General features: G+C 35.0%; 1 protein-coding gene across 1 annotated transcript in view; it reads left to right on the forward strand.

Annotated features, from left to right (window-relative positions):
* Nucleotides 1-20476, forward strand: part of SPATA17 (spermatogenesis associated 17) — an 86537-nt gene that overhangs the window by 35513 nt on the left and 30548 nt on the right. Inside the window, exon 7 of the mRNA XM_039697996.1 lies at nt 16129-16332. Coding sequence (XP_039553930.1) covers nt 16129-16332 — 204 coding nt within the window. The remainder of the gene's footprint in view (nt 1-16128; nt 16333-20476) is intronic.

Below are 20476 nucleotides of genomic sequence, written 5' to 3' on the forward strand. Positions count from 1 at the left end.
CAATGTGTCAACTATGTTTAAGTATTTATTTTTTTTAAGCATAGTATAATATAAGTAAAAAATAGCATAAAAAGTTTTCTCAATGGCTATTAGACAAGGAAGCTAGTTAATGACTTGGATTAGCTCATTATAATTTTTTTTTCCCGTGTAGATCTAGGATATTAAGAATAATCTGCACAGTGTTTTACATTGTTTTAAACTATAGAAAATTGTGAATTCCTGTTTTGAATAGTCAATTTATATAAACACATGCATTTAATATGCTTACCTGGAGCACAAAAGTTGTCAGGTTGGAGACATGGAGTGACTTGTGGTCTAGTAAGATTTTAGTAAGCCAGTTCACCTCCAATGATACAGGCTTTGCAAGCTGAAACACTTTTTAAGGAATGGCAAGTAGTTCCCCAATTCAGCCATGGAGAACTGCTTGTAGAGGGCAGCAGTAACTGTTATGTTCTGATGAATTTTGGTTACTAATTCTACAGAATTAGAATTTAGCTAGCAGTGTTTTTAGCTAGCAGAACAAAAAAAATTCTTGGTTTTGCTTGCTCAAATGGTTTGTGAATACTGAGACTCAGAGCCCACAGAAGTTTTTCTTTAAGAGAGAATTGAGCTCCAAGAGCTGTCTTTTTTGCAGGTAGTATTTCAAAACATAAGTAAATGTAAAACAATGCTGAACCTACAGACAACTTGAAAACCATCAAAGATATATTTGAAGTTTGCTTACTGTGAGGTCTATATTCCGCAAGTCCACATAGTTGTAGAATTCGGTATCTTGGTAAGATACAGGGCAAATTATTTCCATGCAGAATTTACTGGTTTAATGTTTTGTGCCTGACATTTCAGTCTCTAAATGTCTGGTTTTCTGTCCTGGCTACAGCTACATCTTGCTGTTTTCAAGCAACAGTTCACTGGATTACTGAGCAAGGACCATTCATGTCTCAGTAGAAACAGGCAGCAAAAGTCAACACTTTTGAGTGAGTTAGGAAAACATATCATTTGTAAGCAGGATACATAGCAAATGAAAAGAGGACATTAATAAGCTGGATTTATTGTAGAGTCATGCATTACCTAAAGCCCAGTAAGTTATAGAGATGACTTGCCAAAGTTCGGTTCTCCTCCCCTTCCTGCCATACGCACTGAGATCCAGCGATGGAGCTGAGCCACCTTGTGCATCAAGGCTGCAGGCGTCCAGGCGGGTTGTATGGACAGCATTGAAAAATCTCTATTTGCATTAATTGTTTCAAATATGTCCTATGGTTTGGAATATTTTTGTTTGAATACAGGCAAAATGGGTGAGAAAAGGGGATTTACTTGTTGACAGAAAAGAATTTAGGAGTTGTTGCTCCTCAATTTTTATTAAGAAAGGCATGTCAATTTACATTCTTCTCTCCCAAGCTGAAGACCACAACATCTCAGAAACATCTCAGAAAACATCTCAGAAGTGTGTTTATGTATCTATATATCTATATTTGTATCTTTATCTATGTCTATATCTTTATCTATAAACGGGGTGTGCCCATTCCTAATTGTTAACAATGTTTTACTTTCAAGAGGTAAAGCTGAAGAATGTGTCAGGAATGTACAGGGATGTCAGGTATGGATGTAATAGCACGGCCTATGATTAATTTAGTGTTTAGTCCTTTTCATGAATTAACTTGTTATTCAAGCATTTATTTCCTTCCTAAAATGTTACTTTATAAAGAAAAACCACTTTCTGGTTGCTCAGTGCAAGAAATTCCTATGTAAAATACAGCAAGGAATAATTCTATGTGGTGGCAACTTTGTGACTTCAAAACCAAATTCAATTTTAAAAATAGGATTCTCTGTATTTCAGGTTTTAAAATTTTTGTAAAACACAATCTTTGTCTTAAGCATTTTTTTACCTTATCGGGCTGATAAATTTTTGCTTTATGATGAACATCATAAAAATTATATGCTTAACAAGTATTTGTCTTAGTTAAGAATATTTCTTATAATTTCCTGTTGGTAGCAAAATTTGCTTTCATAATTTTTACCTGTTTTATCATTACCTGAATTGTGATTTCTTATTGAGATATGAAACTTAAAAAAAATTTTTATTAGTCCAGAATCACAGTATCGTATTTCCACTACAGTGGTAATGACCTTCTTTTTCCCCAAATTATCATTAATAAATAAACTACTTATAAAATGTGGTTTTCCCTTATAAGCATGTTTACCTATGCAGATTATGATTCTATATCCCTCTTTCTGTATTAACAAGAAATTCACTGTAATTGAACAGGTTCTTACTTCTGCTCTTTGTCATATTTTCAAGGCCAGCATTTGTAGTGAGGGCCATCCCCTGCCAAGCGCTGACAAATGACCTTTAAAGTCAACAATGGAGAAAAGCACTTAATATATTCATGGTGCTTAGCAGAAATGGGGATGAAGAGCCCACTTGTGTTGAAATATGTGGTTGCATGATTCCTGTCATTGGTATTTGCAGCCTTTCAAGAAATTTTGTAGTTGGTTTTTGTCTTACAATGGTGATGAGAGTTAGGAGTATGACAGTCTAAATCTGGAGATCCAGTATCAAGCTAGAATGCAGACCTGTGTTGTTTTCAGTATCTGCTGACAGAGCAAGCAGCAATGCTGAAGTGATTCTGTGAGTGGGAGCATCTGAGCAGCACCTGCAAGTCCACAGTGGGATGGAGAGAAGAAACCAGTGGTAACCGAAATATGGAGCAGAAGCGGTGTCCTGTAAAGTATTGAGTTCAGAAGAGCCCTGTGGAAACAGTGTTCCAAGTGCCACAGCTGAAAAGGTCTTCTGCTATTACATTTTCTCCTGTCATTGAGGAGAGGATTAGAGAATCAGCAGAGCAACAGATTTTTCCCCTTTATAGTTTTTTACTGTAGAGCAAACAGTACTGGATGAGGTAAAAGAGTTTTAGTTTCTCTTTTCTCCATTACTTCTGTTTCTAAACAGATAAACACAATTACTTTTTGTCACACAAAATAAATGTACAACTAGTCCAGGAAGCCAAATTTCTTTTGATCTGCAAAATCTTGAGAGCTTTGTCACACAATTGATCAACATGTACATTGTTAATAGTGGGATGTTATACATGCCTCACTTAAGCTTATCATTGCTGTGGCTGTTGGACTGAGTCGCAGCCTCTCTTCTAAAGCTGGACTTCCTGCTCTGTGATAAATCATGCTGAGAGTAGATGAGCTAATGCTGCTCCTCTGTTCTCTGGGAGCTTCTGTTCTATCTGAATTCTTTAACTATTGAGACCTTAAACAATTAATCATGCTGTTATGTGTGTATGTCTACTCTTGACTTTTGTATAGCATCTTCTTTCTGTTAGTCCCTAATTAGAAGACCTGACTGAGTCAGACTTAAGGCTTCTCTGCCAAGCATCCTATCTTTGACAGAGGCCAACAGCACGGCCTAGGGTAGAGGAATAAAATGGAGCAATGGGGCAATATAATTACTGTCAAGAATACTCTCTCAGTTTCCAGCAAACAGTAGTTGAAGGACTTGTAGTTCTTAGCTGTGCAACTTCCTATTTTTGTAATATTTAGATGCTCATTTTTTGCCTCCATATTCCTTCAATTCCTGACTCTCTTAATACCCAGAGAAGGAATAACCTACACAGGGAGAGTGGGTTAAGAGATCTGGCACTAACACAAGCTCTCAAGTTGTGCTTCCTTGGAAGATCAGCTTCTCTCATTCCCCTTGCAGTGTTGTTTTGCCCATGCATGTTCATTTCACAGCTTTGCTGTCTCTGATATTCCGTCACAGGAGAATATGCAACTGTGAAGTGGCCTATTCTTTCTCCACAATTTCATCTGGTTCTGGGGATTGCCTCTGCCACTCTGAGCAACACTGAAGTCCATAATTTTTCAGCCCTCTTTAGCAAGGTGACAGTTTTTTCTGATGTCCTTGCGCAGTTTGTGAACAGATACTGCTCATAAGATCCTGGTAATTTAGACCTGCAAGGGAAGAGCAAAGTCCATGTATAATATAGGCCCTTTTCATTGTAGAAGTTTTAGAAACTGTGGCAGTCCTTTTAGCAGCAAGACATGAGTTCTCTTTTTGGATTACAGTAGTTTGGTTTTCAGTGCCTGCTTGAGTGTGTCATCATCTGTCTGTTGAATCAAGGCTAGTATGTGGCTGATATTGGCCCACATTTATTCCCATTGAAATAATACTTTGTAAAGAATGACTTGTAAGGATATTATAGTTGGCACTGTAAAATATGAAAGTATTTTGAATAGAAATAGTCATGAATGAGATGATCCTTTCCAGGGAGATATAAATATGTGAGAAAGTAACCCTTTAATAGATTAGCATTATAGAAAACATTAAAAAAAAAGGCCCAAAACCCCACCTTGACAATAATGTTCTGTAAGGGGGAAGGAAATGTTTGCTATGAGTTACTCTCAAATGAGTAACAGTGAAAAGTCCTAATATCAGCAATGAGAATCAAGTTTTTCCATTTTTACTCTCTCTGTGTACCTCCATAAGCAATTCCATTTTAGCTGAATGGTAACCATTTAGCAAACTTCTCTGAATTCTGTATTAGGGCTTTTGAATATAAAGGAAGTAAATACCTCTGTTGTTTCTACGAACAGTTTCATTTTGATTCTCTGTATTTACTGTAGATCTCAAAATATCACTTCTATAAAATGTTTCCATATTTATTTATAATTTTTCCATATTTATTTAGCATTTGTCAGTTCCTAGAGTAAAATATTTTAAATTCAAATTCTATTCAATGCTAAAGTAGTCTTATATTGAATTTTTCCTGTCTACAGAGGTGGCAATTTATAAATATTACACTGACTGCCTTTGTCCCCTTTTCACATTACCGGAAATAAGGAGTTAATTCTGTTGAAGTTGATGCAATTATTCAGGACTAAATGTCTAACGTTCTAAGTGAGAAAGAAAAAAGGCCACAAAATCCTTCCTGAAGCAGGTTAATGAATATTCAGGAGACACAACTGATTAATATGCCTCTAACCTAATGTGCTGTCCTGTAAGAACTTGGAAAACAATTGGTCTAAAATGACACTGTTTGACATCCACTCTGTCTCTGGACAGCTGGCAGTTTTATTCTTATAAAGGTGAGGACTCAGTGGATAAAGCCCTAGCCCTTGATCTTCAGATCCACAGTTTAAGAGACAAGGCTGCAAGTTTGGTCATTTGAGCTTAGTCCTGAGTGAACAGTCCACATCACAAAATAATTATACATAATTTGTTACTATTGGCAGTGTCTGTTCAGGAAAGGCCAAGGACTGATGTAGCATGAAGAATGAATTAGCTCTTACCTTTTACATTTTATTTCTTCCTTCTTTACTGTTGTAATTTTATTATCCTGTCTCTAAAACATTCAGGGGATGAAATTATCATTCATTATAAGTATTAATACCTCTTGAAGATGAGCTAAAATAGTAAATTTTTTTTTATTCTAGGTGCCCCAATCAATGAACATCCCCACCTATCCCTGGGTGTTTAATATCCACTGATCGTTTCTCTGCCAAGTAGTCAGATGTTTCTGAGTACTTTCCAAAGCTTGTACAAAGAAAAATCCTCTTTAAATTGAAGAGAAGAGGGTGAGCTTTCTTAGTTCTCAGGCAGGCTTTCAGCTACATTTAAATTGGACTTGTATGTGAAGCACTTCATGCTGCAGCATTTTGTTTTTATAAAATATGGTTTCCAAAGGGTTCACAATTTGCATTACATCCTTCTGACAGTACTTGTGACAGGTATGTTTGATCAGCAAGCTTTCCTCGTATTCACTTCCCATTGGAAGTCAGATGTACCAGTCTATTTACAGGCATTCACTCTAGGAAAATCGTTCCAATCTTGTGCCTCATGAGGCACTGTCCACACCATCTCAGTTCACTTGGAAGGGATCTCAGTTCACGTTGCTTAGTGTTTCTGTCAGAAAGAAGGACAAAGTAAGGTAAACTGAAAGAAGCCAGTAACTGAGCTGTTTGTGATTCTGAAAGATGTTGTACCTGAACGCCACCTCGAAATTCCAGAAATGACCTTTAAGTGATTTGCACACAAAATCAAAAATCTCTGCTTCTCTTAGAATCTGAGTCCAGCTCTTGCCCTTTGGGATAACTGATCTTGAGGACACAGAACTGTAATTCTGCTGCTCAACACACTATCATGGTGATGTAAGAAAGAGGGAAAGAGCTGAAAGCCAAAATATACCTCCAGAATCTATTTGGGGCACCTACTGCCAAAATAATTTAGTGACAAACCTCACAGCTTCCATAGATTTTCCAGTTTTGCTCATTTTTTTTCCAGACATTTTTGTTCTCTAGGAAATAGTGGTTGTCTCCCAAGGGAGGACAAGTACAGTCAAAGCCAAAACTAAGACTGTAAGCGTGGTGATCTTCATGCCCAGAAATGGGTAACTGTGGTTAGAGGATGGAAGAAGTGCTGTCTGCTGACACCATAACCCATGCAAAATGCATGGATGTGCATTTCGGATGTGCATTTCACATGTGTTTCTTCCTGGTGTCAGTAAACAGTACTTCCCTCCCATCCACTCTTCTCTGAAGTCTCAGCCTAGCACAAGTGGCAAGTGAAAGTATTTCCAATCAATAATTTCTCCTTTTGGCCCACCACCTAGAAAACAAGATACTTACTTCCTATTCCTTAAAGAAAGTCAGTGAATGAACTTTTAAGCATTATCTGTGACAGTATTGTAAGCTCTATTTTGCCTAAAGGCTTCCTGCTATAAAATAATTTCAATTTTTTTGATAACTGGTTAACTGTTCAAAGAAATGAAAGTTTATACAAAAAATTCACCTCTAATTAGAAAGAGCTTAACACATAATAAAATGTATAGTTTGAGTGCTGTTTTATGATTGATCCTATGCAAGCTTAGTTTTTAAAGGTATGTCCCAGTAGATATGGAAATATTTCTCAGAGCTTCTTCTAAATAGCTTCTTACTAGCCATATCGCACAAAGCTTGATATTATATCAGAGTGACATCTCTGTATCTACCATGTATTATAACATTGAGCATTTCAGCCTTAGTAATTTAAAGATCTACTAGCTAGAAGGTCCCTGCATTTAACTGGTCTTTTTCAGTATCTGAATTGCATAATCCCTATTTCTGTGGATTTTTTTGTAGACAACAAACTTTGTACTCAATTCCTGTGGGTAGGATTAATGGCAGAGTTTAAAGGAAAAGCTGTGTGATCTATCAAAAAGTCTACATGCTGAGATCTTAGAGAAACATGACCACATTTTGTGTATTACCATCAACTGGGGTGGAAAAAGGGTTGGATTGCTACAGGGTCAGAAAGCCAGTAAGAATGAGATATATATTGAATGCTGGCTGTTTGTAGGATATGGTAAAAACATTTAAGAAAGAATCTATACTGCAAGGAAATCACAGTGCAGCACAACATCAGCTAAATAGTTCACAAAGCTGCATTCAGAAATGATGGAACTCCACTGATATTCTTGAAAGTTACTGGTTTAAATTTGGTTGATGCATCTGGTATTTAACCAAGTTGGTGTGAGCTATGGTCTTGCTCAGGTAATTTTTTTCTCCTGTTATATTAGGAGAAGTACATGCTAAGTAAGAGATAATTGCATAAAAGAGAGGTTAGGAATGACATGGGAGAAGTCATGAAGATAAAATACCATGCATGTCTCAACAGCAAACCTTCCTGTTGATTAAGAAGTGGCACTGATGGTATCCTTGCTTTAATGAGACTTCAAGATGAGTGATGCACACACCAGTTCTTTTGTTTTTCAGCTCTTAGGTAACAGAATAGCATAATGGTAAAGTTGTTTTGTTAACTTCCACTGTTTATCAATATTCAGTGCTTTGTTTAGTATCTAATATATACTGTTAATTTGGGAATTGTGTCAGTCCTGCAAGGGACATCATAAACACTGTACATCTCCCTCTATCTGTTGTTTGCTTTGCTTTCAGTTTTTCCATTTCAACAATCTTTTAATAAAGTTCTCATCTTTGGGGTTTTTTCTGATTATTTCACTCTTTTCTACTAATTTCTGACTACCTTTAGTAGTCAGACTAACATAGTTCTGTTCCCTGATTATTCTTTCCCTATACAATACTACGACTGTTCATTAAACCTCCTCCTCATTGTTTATTGGTCTGATTGCAGCCTGCTTTGCTGTAAACATTCTGTAATGTAAACATTCTGCCACATTCTGAGTTTTTACTCATTGCTTAATCCCATAGGTTTGCTACAGCAAATTGTTTAATAAATCTGTCAGCATATATGTTTGTGAGGGAATACTCACATGTAAGCACAATGCAACAGACATAAGGCACAAGAATGTTACATTGTTTTGGTTGCACCTATGCAGTTTTGAGGAGTAAAACAATTCTCTATTTAGCAATTATGTCCTTGACAAAGGAAATCTCCATATTATTTCCATCTTTACCTGATAGAAAGAGCTTCTCCTCTCTTCTGGTATGTTGCGGGTAATTTCTGATGTGACAAATTAGAAGAGTCTAAGTGGTATAATTATAAGGATTTTTCTCAATCAAGTTAGAAAAGAGTGAATTGCAAGGAGATTTTTTTTTGTAGAAAGTTAATGTTTTCCATTATGACAATGGATGGAATTTTAATTTTAAAGATGTAAGTAATATTGCATATGTGTTTTAAGGCTCTGAAAACTTCTCACAAGATAAATAATTTTAGCCTCAATACTGTGTGTGTGTTTACAGGCAGTTATTGAGACACACAAGAATAAATTCACTTTCAGAGATTATTTTTCAGACTAAGTTCTTTAATTCCCACTAATTCAAGGTGGTTATAGAAGCAGGTTTCTTTTCAGAGATTCTTATATTTTGTAGGGTATCCTATATTCAGCCTAGCATTTCTTAAAGAGAAAATTATAACAATAAATGGAATTTCCCATTCCTATTTTTAAAATAAAGCCATTCAGCAATTAATTTGTATTTTTCTGCTTGTTTTGAAGTCAGAGGTCAAATGAGAAGACAGCAAGAGAACTTTGAATTTGCTGTTCCTGTATTGTTTCTTCATCATAAGAGTATTGTTTCCCATGCCATCACTCACTCATTCAAGTTATTATCCCTGATCTAGTCAAGTCATCAAGAGCCTGCATAAGAATTAGATTTGACAGAGTAAGCCTCAGTCAGAGAGACAATCAATGAAAGGTGGATGCTTTTTTGGGATGTCTCTGTATCTGCTGGGCTACTGTGTTTTGGATATTGTGCCACAATATTTCATGCAGAAAACTAAGATAATGTTTCTCTTTTGTCTTGATGCCTAAATGACCAAGCACTTGATACCTGTTTGGAGACTCAATTGCAGTGTTGTTTCCTGCAATTGAACTTTGTGCCTTGCATGTTTAGAGGTTGGTATTATGGTCTGTGGCCAGGATACTGGACTTGAATATTTCCTTAAGACCTTATTGTACAGTCCATAAAGTTGCTGTTTACTTATACAAGTGCATTTAAGCTGTGATTGCACAATTATTTTGATATCAAGCTAACATTTTACAGATTAAAAGGACTGAGCCAAGTTTTCTGAAGGCAGAATAACAATAATTAATGTTTCAATTACTCTATTTAAACAGAATATATATTAAGCAGAAGACAGATAATTAATCCTACTTGAAAGAAAATACTCCATTCATCACTCATTTATGAATTCTTCAGTCTCTTCATAAAGGCAGTATCTCAAAGAAAGGTAAAATACCTTAGTGGCAATAACAGGCTAGGTCCTCTGGTTCTTATTTAGATTAAATTCCTGAGAGTATTTTTCAGGGATTAGAGGATCAGGTCTGAGGAGTAGCATTAGCTCAGTGAGAATGGACCTACATTTATAAGCTGGGTGAAATTCTTCCTATTGTCAGGCATAGTAAAGACGTTTTATCTCAAACCAGAATGTTAAACCATACTACGGTATTTTTCCTAACATCTGCATAAACTTTACAATGTATTTCTTAATTGTTAATATAAAACTCTGTTTACATTAGTTAAAGAATTGCAGATTGTTGCTAGTAGGATACATTCTACTGAAGCTTAAATATTTTGATGTTTCAAATTTGAATTCATGGACATAGTCTTACTATACTTGTTGCTAGAACAGTGTTTACAGATTTTTTTATAGGTATTCTTTCTTAAACAATTCTCATATAAAGTCTTGGCATTTTATTTTCACTAAATATGAAATATTCTGGAAGTCTGTAAAAATCTGGTTATTTAGAAATTTAAAATTCCTTCTTTTAACAGACATATTTGCAGCATTATATAAACACTTATTTCCTTGTGAATCGTTAATGTTGAAGGTATTTCTTTTCCTTGCTAGAGAAACTATATCTGGGGATTAACAGGATTGTTCACTGGAATTCATGTGGAAGCATAACTGCAGTAGCTGAGAAATGATCATGTTTCCTTTTAGTTCTCAGCAAGAGTAATTGAATGTTGAATATCTTACTAAACGCTGGACTGTGACAGTGTGTTAACACTCTGACTATCTCCTAACAGCAGGGCAATTATTTGCTGAGTGGGATTTTTATAAATCCCCTGGCAGTAGTATGTCCTGATAATTATGATGAAGTGCACTGGTCAGTGTTGATTCAGCAATCTCATCTCTAGCAAATATTTCATTCACAGCTCTCCTTCATGCTTTTACTTTTATGGCTTTTAAAGATCTCTTACCTCTCTTCTCAGCTTGCTTAGGTTTTTTTACAAATTACAATGGAGCAAGAAAGGATTTTCAAGTTAAGTCCCTATTTTGCTGAAGTCTTTTCTTTCTCATTTAACTCCTCATTAAAAGACCAGAGTGAAAAAGTAGCACTTTATTTAGGTCCTTACCGTGATAACCACTTGTACAAGCTTCCTCCCTCAAAGCTGTTTTTTTCAAGATTAAATGACTGTTAAATTAAACATTTATATTCATGATATATGTTGATTATTTCAGTCATTCAGAGTTGATATTAAAAAGTAATTAGAACAGAGCATATCTTTATTATTGCTTAGTTAAGTTACAGTAAAAATATGTAAATAGATCAGAATACACTTTCTATTGATTTAATCCTTGCAATCTATCTTCAGCTCAACTTTGTCAATTTTTCATTTTGCATGTGTGTTATTATTTGCAGCACAATAGCTATCCTATATCTTAGAACTTATTTGGTCTGCAGTTTTTACATAGACTTCAAAAGCTCAGCCAAGAAGTAGGAAAGAAGACTAATAAATAATTAATTAAAAAATTGAAGTTGCAGAATCTAAACTGCTCAGGATTTATTATGCCACTTGGGATCACCTATCTTTCTGATGAGCTGTCCAGCATATCAACACACCCTTGTTTTTCCCTTCTATCTGCACCTTTTTCTTTCCTTTCTTTCTTCATTCTTTCAATTTCTTTTGCTGCTGCCTTAATTCATAGTTTAGCTTTCAAGGCAACTCCTTAATAATTTTCTTCTTTTATTCTGGAAAAAAAATAATTTAGAGAGAAAGAGTTAACTCTTGCTCTCTGTATTGAAATGATAAACAAACAGGAAAAGACCAAAATGGATATTCTTTAGTACTGAGTAAATACAGCATTAGTGGTGGAAGCAATTCAGACTATAAAATCCCTAAATCTTTCCTTGCTAATGTTTATTAAATTAGTATTTCTTTCCTTATGATTTTTTCTTCCTTTATATTTGAGCATTAATTATAAGAATAACAAAATGACTGGGAGGAAATGATAGAGTATTAGAAATGCAGAAGGATTCAAAATATTAATGTAATGCTAAGGATGACTGCGTAACAAATGGTACATTTGCCAGTATGCTTGACCTGACGCAATTAATATTCCAGGTCACGCTTGGGTTTCCATGATGGAAGGTCTGAGGCAGACAATTCTAGGGGAAAATATATCTATTGTATAACTCATTTCTCTCTCACGCTTTTTTTTTTTTTTTTTTTTTTTTTTTTTCCTACAAAAACAAAAAAAATTCCATCTGACCCTGGAAGAATCATTTGGGAAGTGTCCTTGCACCTACACCCACGCTTTTTCCTCCCCTTTTTTTTTTTTTTTTTTTTTTTTTTTTTTTTCCCTGACAAGTCAGAACCACCGTCTTAAAAAAAATATCTCTGCTTTCACAACTCATTTGCCATATTCACCACTGGGCCACTGTTCACCAGAAGGGCCTGATGTAAAGAGGTCAGTAAGAAGCTATTAGCAGAGTCTCCTCCTGAGATTTCTTTGGTCTTATTGAGGTTCAAGTTAGTATGACAGTACTGCAAATAACTCAGCTGTAAGTTTTTTTAACAGTTAGCACAGATTTCCCCATAGTGTTTGTCACTTTAGAAAATTGTTCCTGGGAATGAAGTCCTGAAAGCTGGCTTTGACAGAGACCCTTCTTAGTGTTGAAGAGCATGGGTACAGAAAAATGTGTCATTCTCCTTGCAGACCAGAGGTGCTTTTTTGTAATGTATGGTAATATTTTGGAGTGTTACATATTTTCTTATAGACTAATAGTGGGGGAAATATTGAAATCACAGTATGGGATTCCAAGACAGATACTTTTCTACTATTGAAAAAGCAGTATTAAGTACAGTGGTTTTGTGGTTGAGAGAGTATTTTATTTAAGTAGGGAAAGAAAATGAAGTAATGCTTTTAATGCATTGTACTTGTCTCAAGAAGATATGCAAATGTATTAAGTACCAAAGGCTTTGATACCCCAAATTCTTAGATTTCTATAGACTGCCAGCTCCCTGCAGAGGACAGAATGGATAGGATATTCATCATCACATTGCACAGTGGAAGAAATTCCAAAAACAAGCCTACAACTTGCAGAGATATTTTTAAAAAAGAATGGAAGCAATTTTTCCAATGATTGATCTAAACTGGAAAGTAGAATCAAACTCATCCCCTTGTCTCTCCTACCAAACTTTACCAATTTTAAATCTAGGCCTAACCTTACCACAAACCTTAGGGAATTTAGAGCATAGTATTAATTTCATCTGTCTAGATACTAACTCTGTTGATTGCTTTATTATGTGTCTTGTTGAATACTTCAACATATATAATTAAAATGTAAAGTAATTAACGAGGATTGATTGAAAAATCATTATTTAAATATGCACTTTGTAGTCAATTTTGACCCAAATCTTACAAAGAGTTTCACCTGTAGAAGAAGCAAAAACTTTTAGTGTGTGGTTGGCCTCTCTAAACTACAAATCCATTTTCATAGTTGGTATAATATCTGTATCCATTTAACTTGAGAGTATGTAAAAAAGGGCAACAAAAGATGATTCTTTGTTAAGACACCTTTTCAGCAATAATAATTCCAAAGACATGGAATCAATGGATTTCCACATTTATTATGGGTACTTTTGGCTTCATTAAAAGTGCTAAAAGCCAATTTTATTAGTGCTCTTGGTGATATTCAGTACCATTTCACAGTGTTTGAACCCTTTATGAACTATAGTTTTTTATTACTGCCAAACATTTAATCAAATAAGCACAAAATAGAATATACACAGTATTTTAATAGAGATTGCAAAACGCAGTTTCAGAAAGCCATTTTACTCACTGAGGCACTAACACTATCTCTCAGTGTGACTAAAAGAAGTACCTAGACAGAACATCAATTTAAGTTTTTCTTGCACTTCATTCTCCAGAGGAAGAATATTTAAATTATTTCAGATACTGTATTTTTACACTCTGGAGTAACAAACCCAAATCCCAAACCTGTGTTATGTAGATTGAAATAATATAATAATAATTTTTTTTCAGTTAAAAAGTTAAAAATATTTCCTCCTCAACTTGCTCTTTAGCATGTTTTAATTTTTTAATTTTTTTAAAAAGGCTTAAAAAGGGTTGTAAATTTTGGGAAGACTCATCCCTGATCAGGATTTGCTACCAATCAACAAATCCATGTCTGCTAACTTTAGAGAGTTGTTTATTATGCCTTAGTGTTTTCTTCCAGATCACCCTGATTCTCAGTGATGAGCATGGAGATGTTTCTCATCTGGATAATATTTAAATTTTCACTGCTATTGTCACACAGCATGAGAGCAGGATCTCTCCCTGGGGCTGGGAACCTCTGCACACTCGTGGCATGGCTAGAACACAATCTCCACAGCTGAGTATGGGTGGTGTAGGAAGGAGTGGAAAAATGAAGTAACAACATAGTGAGCAGTTCAGTGAAATATGTAAAAAAGGTTATTACTTTTCTATTTACTGTCATCAATATAGTGAAGGCAAAAAATTAATTTGGCACAATGTAGGCTGATCCAAAGGCTGTGGTAGGACTAATGAGTGAAGTGGTATGATGACCATGGCATAGAGATGGTTTGTGTATCTCCAGTAAGGGATCTTATTTGTGTGAATCAAATGCATTCCATTTGTATGGAATTCATGTTGACTGTGGAATTTTATATTTGAGAGAACTTGTGTAAAAATTACATGGTGTAACTGCATTCAACAATTGTGGAGGAGTGCAGTAAATTCCAAGACAGCACATGGAACTTGTCTTTATGTAGCACTTACAGACAACCAAGTGGTCACAGGCAAAGCTCTACTGGGCTAATAAGAAAATTGCAATATAACAATGCATGAAGTACTATGAGAATAATAACAGCATGAGAAGAATCTGTAACTTTGTGGGATGTTTATGTGAGTACAAGCCAGATCTGCAGAACAAAAATTTAAGTTGCAGCTGGACTTTACAGATCATAGAGATAATTTCCTTTTCACTCCAGTGATACTGCTTGTCTGCTCTTTGAAGCATGGATCCCTGCCATTCTCATTTGGCATCCTGAGGAGCTGAAGGAACTGCCAGTGGTTTTTTGACATGCATATGTTTCCACCACTTACCTCTATTCAAGTTCTCTTTTCCACTGTACATTTCACCCATCATTGAAATAGATTGTATAGGGTATACCTTAAGAGGGGAACAAATAACAGAGGACCAAAATAAATTGTCATTAGACCCATACATCTTACAAATGAAGAATGTAGCTTTTAAAATTTTGAATAGCCCAACACTATCTTGAATAAGCTGAATACTTTTTTAAAAAAGTATCCGTTAGACACTATGTTTTATATGTACTTTATTTAATTTTTTTGACACAAGAAACTGGAACTTCCCAGTAGGATATGTTAATAAAAAATGCATAGGAGCTCACTGGGGAGAGTTCTGTCCTCTCAGCCCCAAGATTTTAATACTATATTAGGAGGCTGATGCCCTATACAGTTTTCTCATGGGTCCTCAGTAGTGCTGCAAAAGAGCAATACAAGATTTTAAACATTTACTCTTTTCCTTAACTTTCCCTGCATCTTGAAACCAATTTCTTTCCCTACTATTTTATTCAAGGTTTATTAGTAATTATTAATAATAATTTATTATTATTATTTATTAGAATTATGATAAATGCAAAAGACAATATATTTTAACTGAGCAAGTCTACTTTAAAAGTTTTAGTATACCTTTGTAGAAAATATAATTATTTTTAAAGTAACCCAGTATCTTTAAATTAATTTTGATATATTTTCATCATATGTCATCTGTTTTATGAGAATTTAGTGGCTTTGTGCAATATGGAAAAGGAATTCTTATATTTAACAGTTCATAATTAATTCAGTAAACTCACATATGTCTATTTGGGAATTGTTTATATACAACTGATAAAAAGCTACATATATAGATATGATTTGGGAACAGATTGTCACATGATTTTGACTTGTCAGATATTCACAGATTGTTAATGATGGAGATTGCTAAAACAGAATTTGAAATGTGTTTTGTATCAATAATTGTTATGTTATACCACACTAGTCATACAATCAATGATGTAAAAAAATATCAAATTCAGTGGCAAATGAACCTTTTTATTTTAGTCACAATTTAGAAATCATTGTGCTAATTTTTTGGTTTTTACATGTTTTGTGCTGTTAAGTCTAAACACATTGTAATAGCTATTCAGGAATTTATTGTGGATATTTTGTTGGGAAAAAACAATTATTGGATTTTGATATTCCAAAAATTCTCTTCTATTTCTCCTTAACTATTTCTCCTAACTTGGCTGATTTACTTTTAAAAGCGCAACAGGTGCCACTGTCTGATCTTGTTCATAGTGTATGTAGAAATCTAAATGAGTTAAGTCAAAGAAGTCCCATTTTCTGCTCAGATTCCAGGCATCTACAATTCACCATTCAGGAAATCTCCAGATCCAATGGAACTGCTGCTACGGCAGTCAAAGCCACTGACCCACAGAAAGCAGCAAGTGAAGATCCCCCTTGCTGATGAGCTCTATGGCTGGCCAACCTGTAAAGAGCCTCCAGCTTTTGTCACATCACTGCCTCTGCTACCTGCTGACAGACAGAAACCTCAGGTAATGTGTTCCAGTGACTCTGCAGCAGCTTTTGCTCAGATCTTTTATCAGAGATTATCACAGAATATCTTGAGTTGGATCATCTGAAAATCCCTTTTGTGAATGTTTTTTTAAAACATAAATCTAGTGCTTGCATTGAAGATATAAAGTATTTGACACAGATTTGACTTAATTAGGTGTTATTTAGGTCTTATGTAGAAACAGGGAAATATAATTCTTTATATGTTGCTTTTATCCTTTGGGAAGAAATGTGTAATTTATTATATTTCAAAGGCATGACCTGATATAATTGAGTATCAATATTATGATTAATTAGAGCTAGAATTCTTTCAAATTTAAATCATTTTAAAAAAGGAGAAATGGAAGGTGATAGGAAAAATTAAGCAGTTGTGATAACTTTGTCCTCAGTTTGCAATTTTTTCCCATATGAAGACTGAGGCATCCTTTCAGTTCAGAATAGTTCCTGCTCTCTTGTGTCCACTAGATGTGTGAGAGCTTTAATAACAAAAATTTCTACATGTTCTGCTCCATCACAACCAATTTGCCCAGCTTCCATTATTAACTGTCATAGTCTCAATTTTAACTTTAGTTGATGTCACTGTATCTGGCAGGTAGATTTTTCCCTTTTCTGTGAAGTTATGGACATCTGTGACATAATGCATTAAAGGAATGTCTCCCAAGATCGCAAAACAGCTTTTGCCCCCTTATTATAAAACCTGCTGGGAATGTGACCAATATATACAGCAGAAAAACTTTTGAGAACTTTGTGTTCCACACTAGATGACAATATAATGACATGTAGCTTTTGCCAGTAGGTGCCTTATACAAGTACTTTAGGGATAGAAATATTTTGACTTTCTCTCTATTCTGAAGAATTCTTCAGTTTGTCCAGTCTACTGGATCTTCTACTTAGCTCTCACATACACTTTCCATGCTGGTTTCACTTGGAGTGACATGACATCAGAACCTCTGACACTTTTCCATTTTGTACTCCATTCTATATATAAATTTCCTTATTTGTATCTTACTTAGAAAGACAATACTTCTAAATGAGTCCTTCTTAGCAACTTCTAGTGAAACTGTCACCTATCTGCAGAATTGTAGCACCTTGAGCAATAAGCAATGTGTATATCTATATCTTTAATGGTGTTTTACTCCTCTGAATCAATATTGTTCTCTACCACTCTCTGAGAGGAGAGCCTCTCTGAAAGGAGGCTGTAAGCCAGGTGGGGGCTGGTCACTTTTCAGACAACAGGACAAGAGGACATAACATCAAACTGTACCAGGGAAAGTTCAGGCTGGACATCAGGAAGAATTTTTACACTTAAAGGTGGCCAGGAATTAGAACAGGCAGACCGAGGAGCTGGTAGAGTCACCATCCCCAGAAAAATTCAAGAAATGAGTTCACATGGCACTTACTGCTATGGTTTAGTTTGACAAGGTGGTCTTTGGTCAAAGATTGGACTCAATGATCTTGGAGGTCTTTTACAACCTTTATGATTCTATGATTCTAAGAATGTCTGTGATTCTGTGATTCTAAGAAGGCCTGTGAGAATGCCTTTGTCCTTCCTGTCTTGTGTTCTCCGTATCTTGACTGCTTGAGATTCCTCATAGAATGACCTCATTGACTCACATTAGAATTGAGACAAAGTGTGAGCCAACAAGCAGTTTGGGTGATTGGGGAATTTGGAGTTGACATAAACATGACATTATAGCTTTACCTTCTGGGACCAAGGGGGTTGTGACAGTCCTTGAGCAGGATGTGACTGGTTGCATTGTCTCTCAGGAAAGAGGAAAGCTTTTGCCTTGTGAACATGGTGCAGGAATCAGGCTTTAAATAAATAGGGAACTCACAGTTCTTCCATTGTTAAGGTGCTCTTGCAAAATTGCTTTACTGTATACAAAGTATCTTACAAGCTTCTGCTTGGATTTGGAATATTTTATAGACCTTTCTAAGTTCAGACATATGCACAGCAGTCATGCACAGATAGCCTTTTAGAACAAACCAGAAGAGTTCTGTTTATTTTCTGCACCTCAAAGAGGGAATTTACTATATAATACTTTAATCCTTTCAGCACCCTGGGATGTACACTGTGGGGTAAATTTTCAAAGCACAGCACATGGATTTAGCTGCCTGACTTTTACTGATGTTAATGGGAGTCACACGGCTAAATCCCTGCACAACACTTTGACAATTTAGGGTTGTATGTCTAAGAAAAGGACACTGGTTTGAGCTGATGAAACAGCTGGAAATGAAAACCCATCAGAACACATCATCCCGAAAGTTGTCTAGTGTGGCTGTAAGAAATTTAATTACTAGATATACTTGTGTTCTCGTTCTTTGTGGTAAGACTTTTTGGCACCAAGCTTCATTTTCTAATATCTGCCTGGCTCACTTGTTATTTTTTCAGGTATCTAAAAATTTTATTGCCCCTAGGTTTGGATATTTTGTATGAGGATGCCAATCATATATATATATTCAAAAGAAAAAAAAATTTACTGTCTTTCAGTTTTCTCTTAGGCAAATGGATATTTAGCATTTAATAGGTAAGATCTGTGTGTGTAAGATAGTGTATTTAAAAGAAAGATTTTAATGATACTTCTACATCAGTTAGATCTATCATTTTTATTACTGAGTTAACTAGAATTATAGTTTGATAGAAACATGGATAATGCTAAAATTAGTCATCTATTCACTAAAAGGTGTTAATAACAGAATGCACATGACCATTTAGATCGTTTGCATGCTGTTATCTGTTGTGGAATGGGGACAGTGAGGAATGTATAATCTAATGCACATTGTACTTTTTATCACGAGTTTCTGATGTTATGATAAAGTAGTAAAAATACTGATCTGCCATCCCTTATTTGGCAAACCAGTTGGTATCAAGAAGATTTATGCTACTCAGTACAAATACCAAACACAGAACATAGAGCCGTGTGAGCTTCCTTTAGGGTAAATATTGTTGGTTGACTCATACCATTCTTTTCCTAGCTTGATCTCCCAATAAAGATTTCCATTTTGAAGCAGGGTGCCTGAAACACTTGCAAGCATTGTCAACTTGGAAACATTTTCTAAGCACCAATCTACCAGAGTTTCCCCAAGTCTTATTCTTGTAAATGGAAATAGACACATGGACTTTTTAGAGGTCTTCATTTAAGATACATTCTTGAGATCCCTATTACTAAGTAAATTTCTTCAAATACATTATTCAGAGGAACAGAAAAATCCTCATGGAATGTTTAGAATTATCTCAATATTCTAATATATATACTCTGCTTTCATTAGTGATGTCATGGCCTTATTTTGAATGACCTTTGCTTAGTTACATCCTTTCCCCCTCTCCTTCTATTAGTCGTTGTAATTTTATTTAAACTATGGACTGGGATTTTTCTTGTATCTACCTCCTAGTTAGGCCTCAGAAATTAAAGATGGAGAAAACCCCTTGCTTGGATATCTGATTGGGCCCTTATCCTGGAGGAATAAGAGTCAATACTTTTCAGTGAAGAAATAATACAATATTCTGAAAGACTACTTTTAAAAGCAAACATGTTTTTCTTGGTATTATTTGGTAATAGTACTTTTCTTCCTTCCTTCCTTCATATACCCACTTACTGCAAACATCTTGTAACACAATATTCACTTTTTATTATAAATTTTAAACTTTTTTATAACTTGATCCTCAGGTTATATATCACTAGAACATTGTTGACTAGTTTTAATGACCTGTTCTAATATTGATTAGTCTCTCATGGGCAGGCAGTAGCACTTTTCATTCTGTTTTAGGACTTTTGTGTTCTTTTAAAATGAACATATTTTTTATGCAGACATTGAAAACAGAAGCAAGAAAATATCTGCAAGAAGTGTAAATATTACGCTCATTTGCTTACTGGGACCTTTAAAAATATCTCCAAGTCTTGGTGCTGTGCCTTTAAAAAGTAAAGTTCCAATAAAAATCCATTAACTACTTTTAAATATAGCAATCCTCCTGTCCAGCTGTGAAAAGTACTAGATGATACTTATTTGCCATTTGTGTTATTTACGGTCCATGACTTTTATGGTAACTGGTTCCTATTATTGGTTTCTATTAATGTAAAACATAAGTGAACATAAATGAGGCGTGAATCATTTCTTTTTATTAGC

The sequence above is a fragment of the Passer montanus genome, unplaced genomic scaffold, assembly GCF_014805655.1.
Source record: "Passer montanus isolate IOZ18808 unplaced genomic scaffold, ASM1480565v1 scaffold12, whole genome shotgun sequence".
Taxonomy (NCBI): Eukaryota; Metazoa; Chordata; class Aves; order Passeriformes; family Passeridae; genus Passer; species Passer montanus.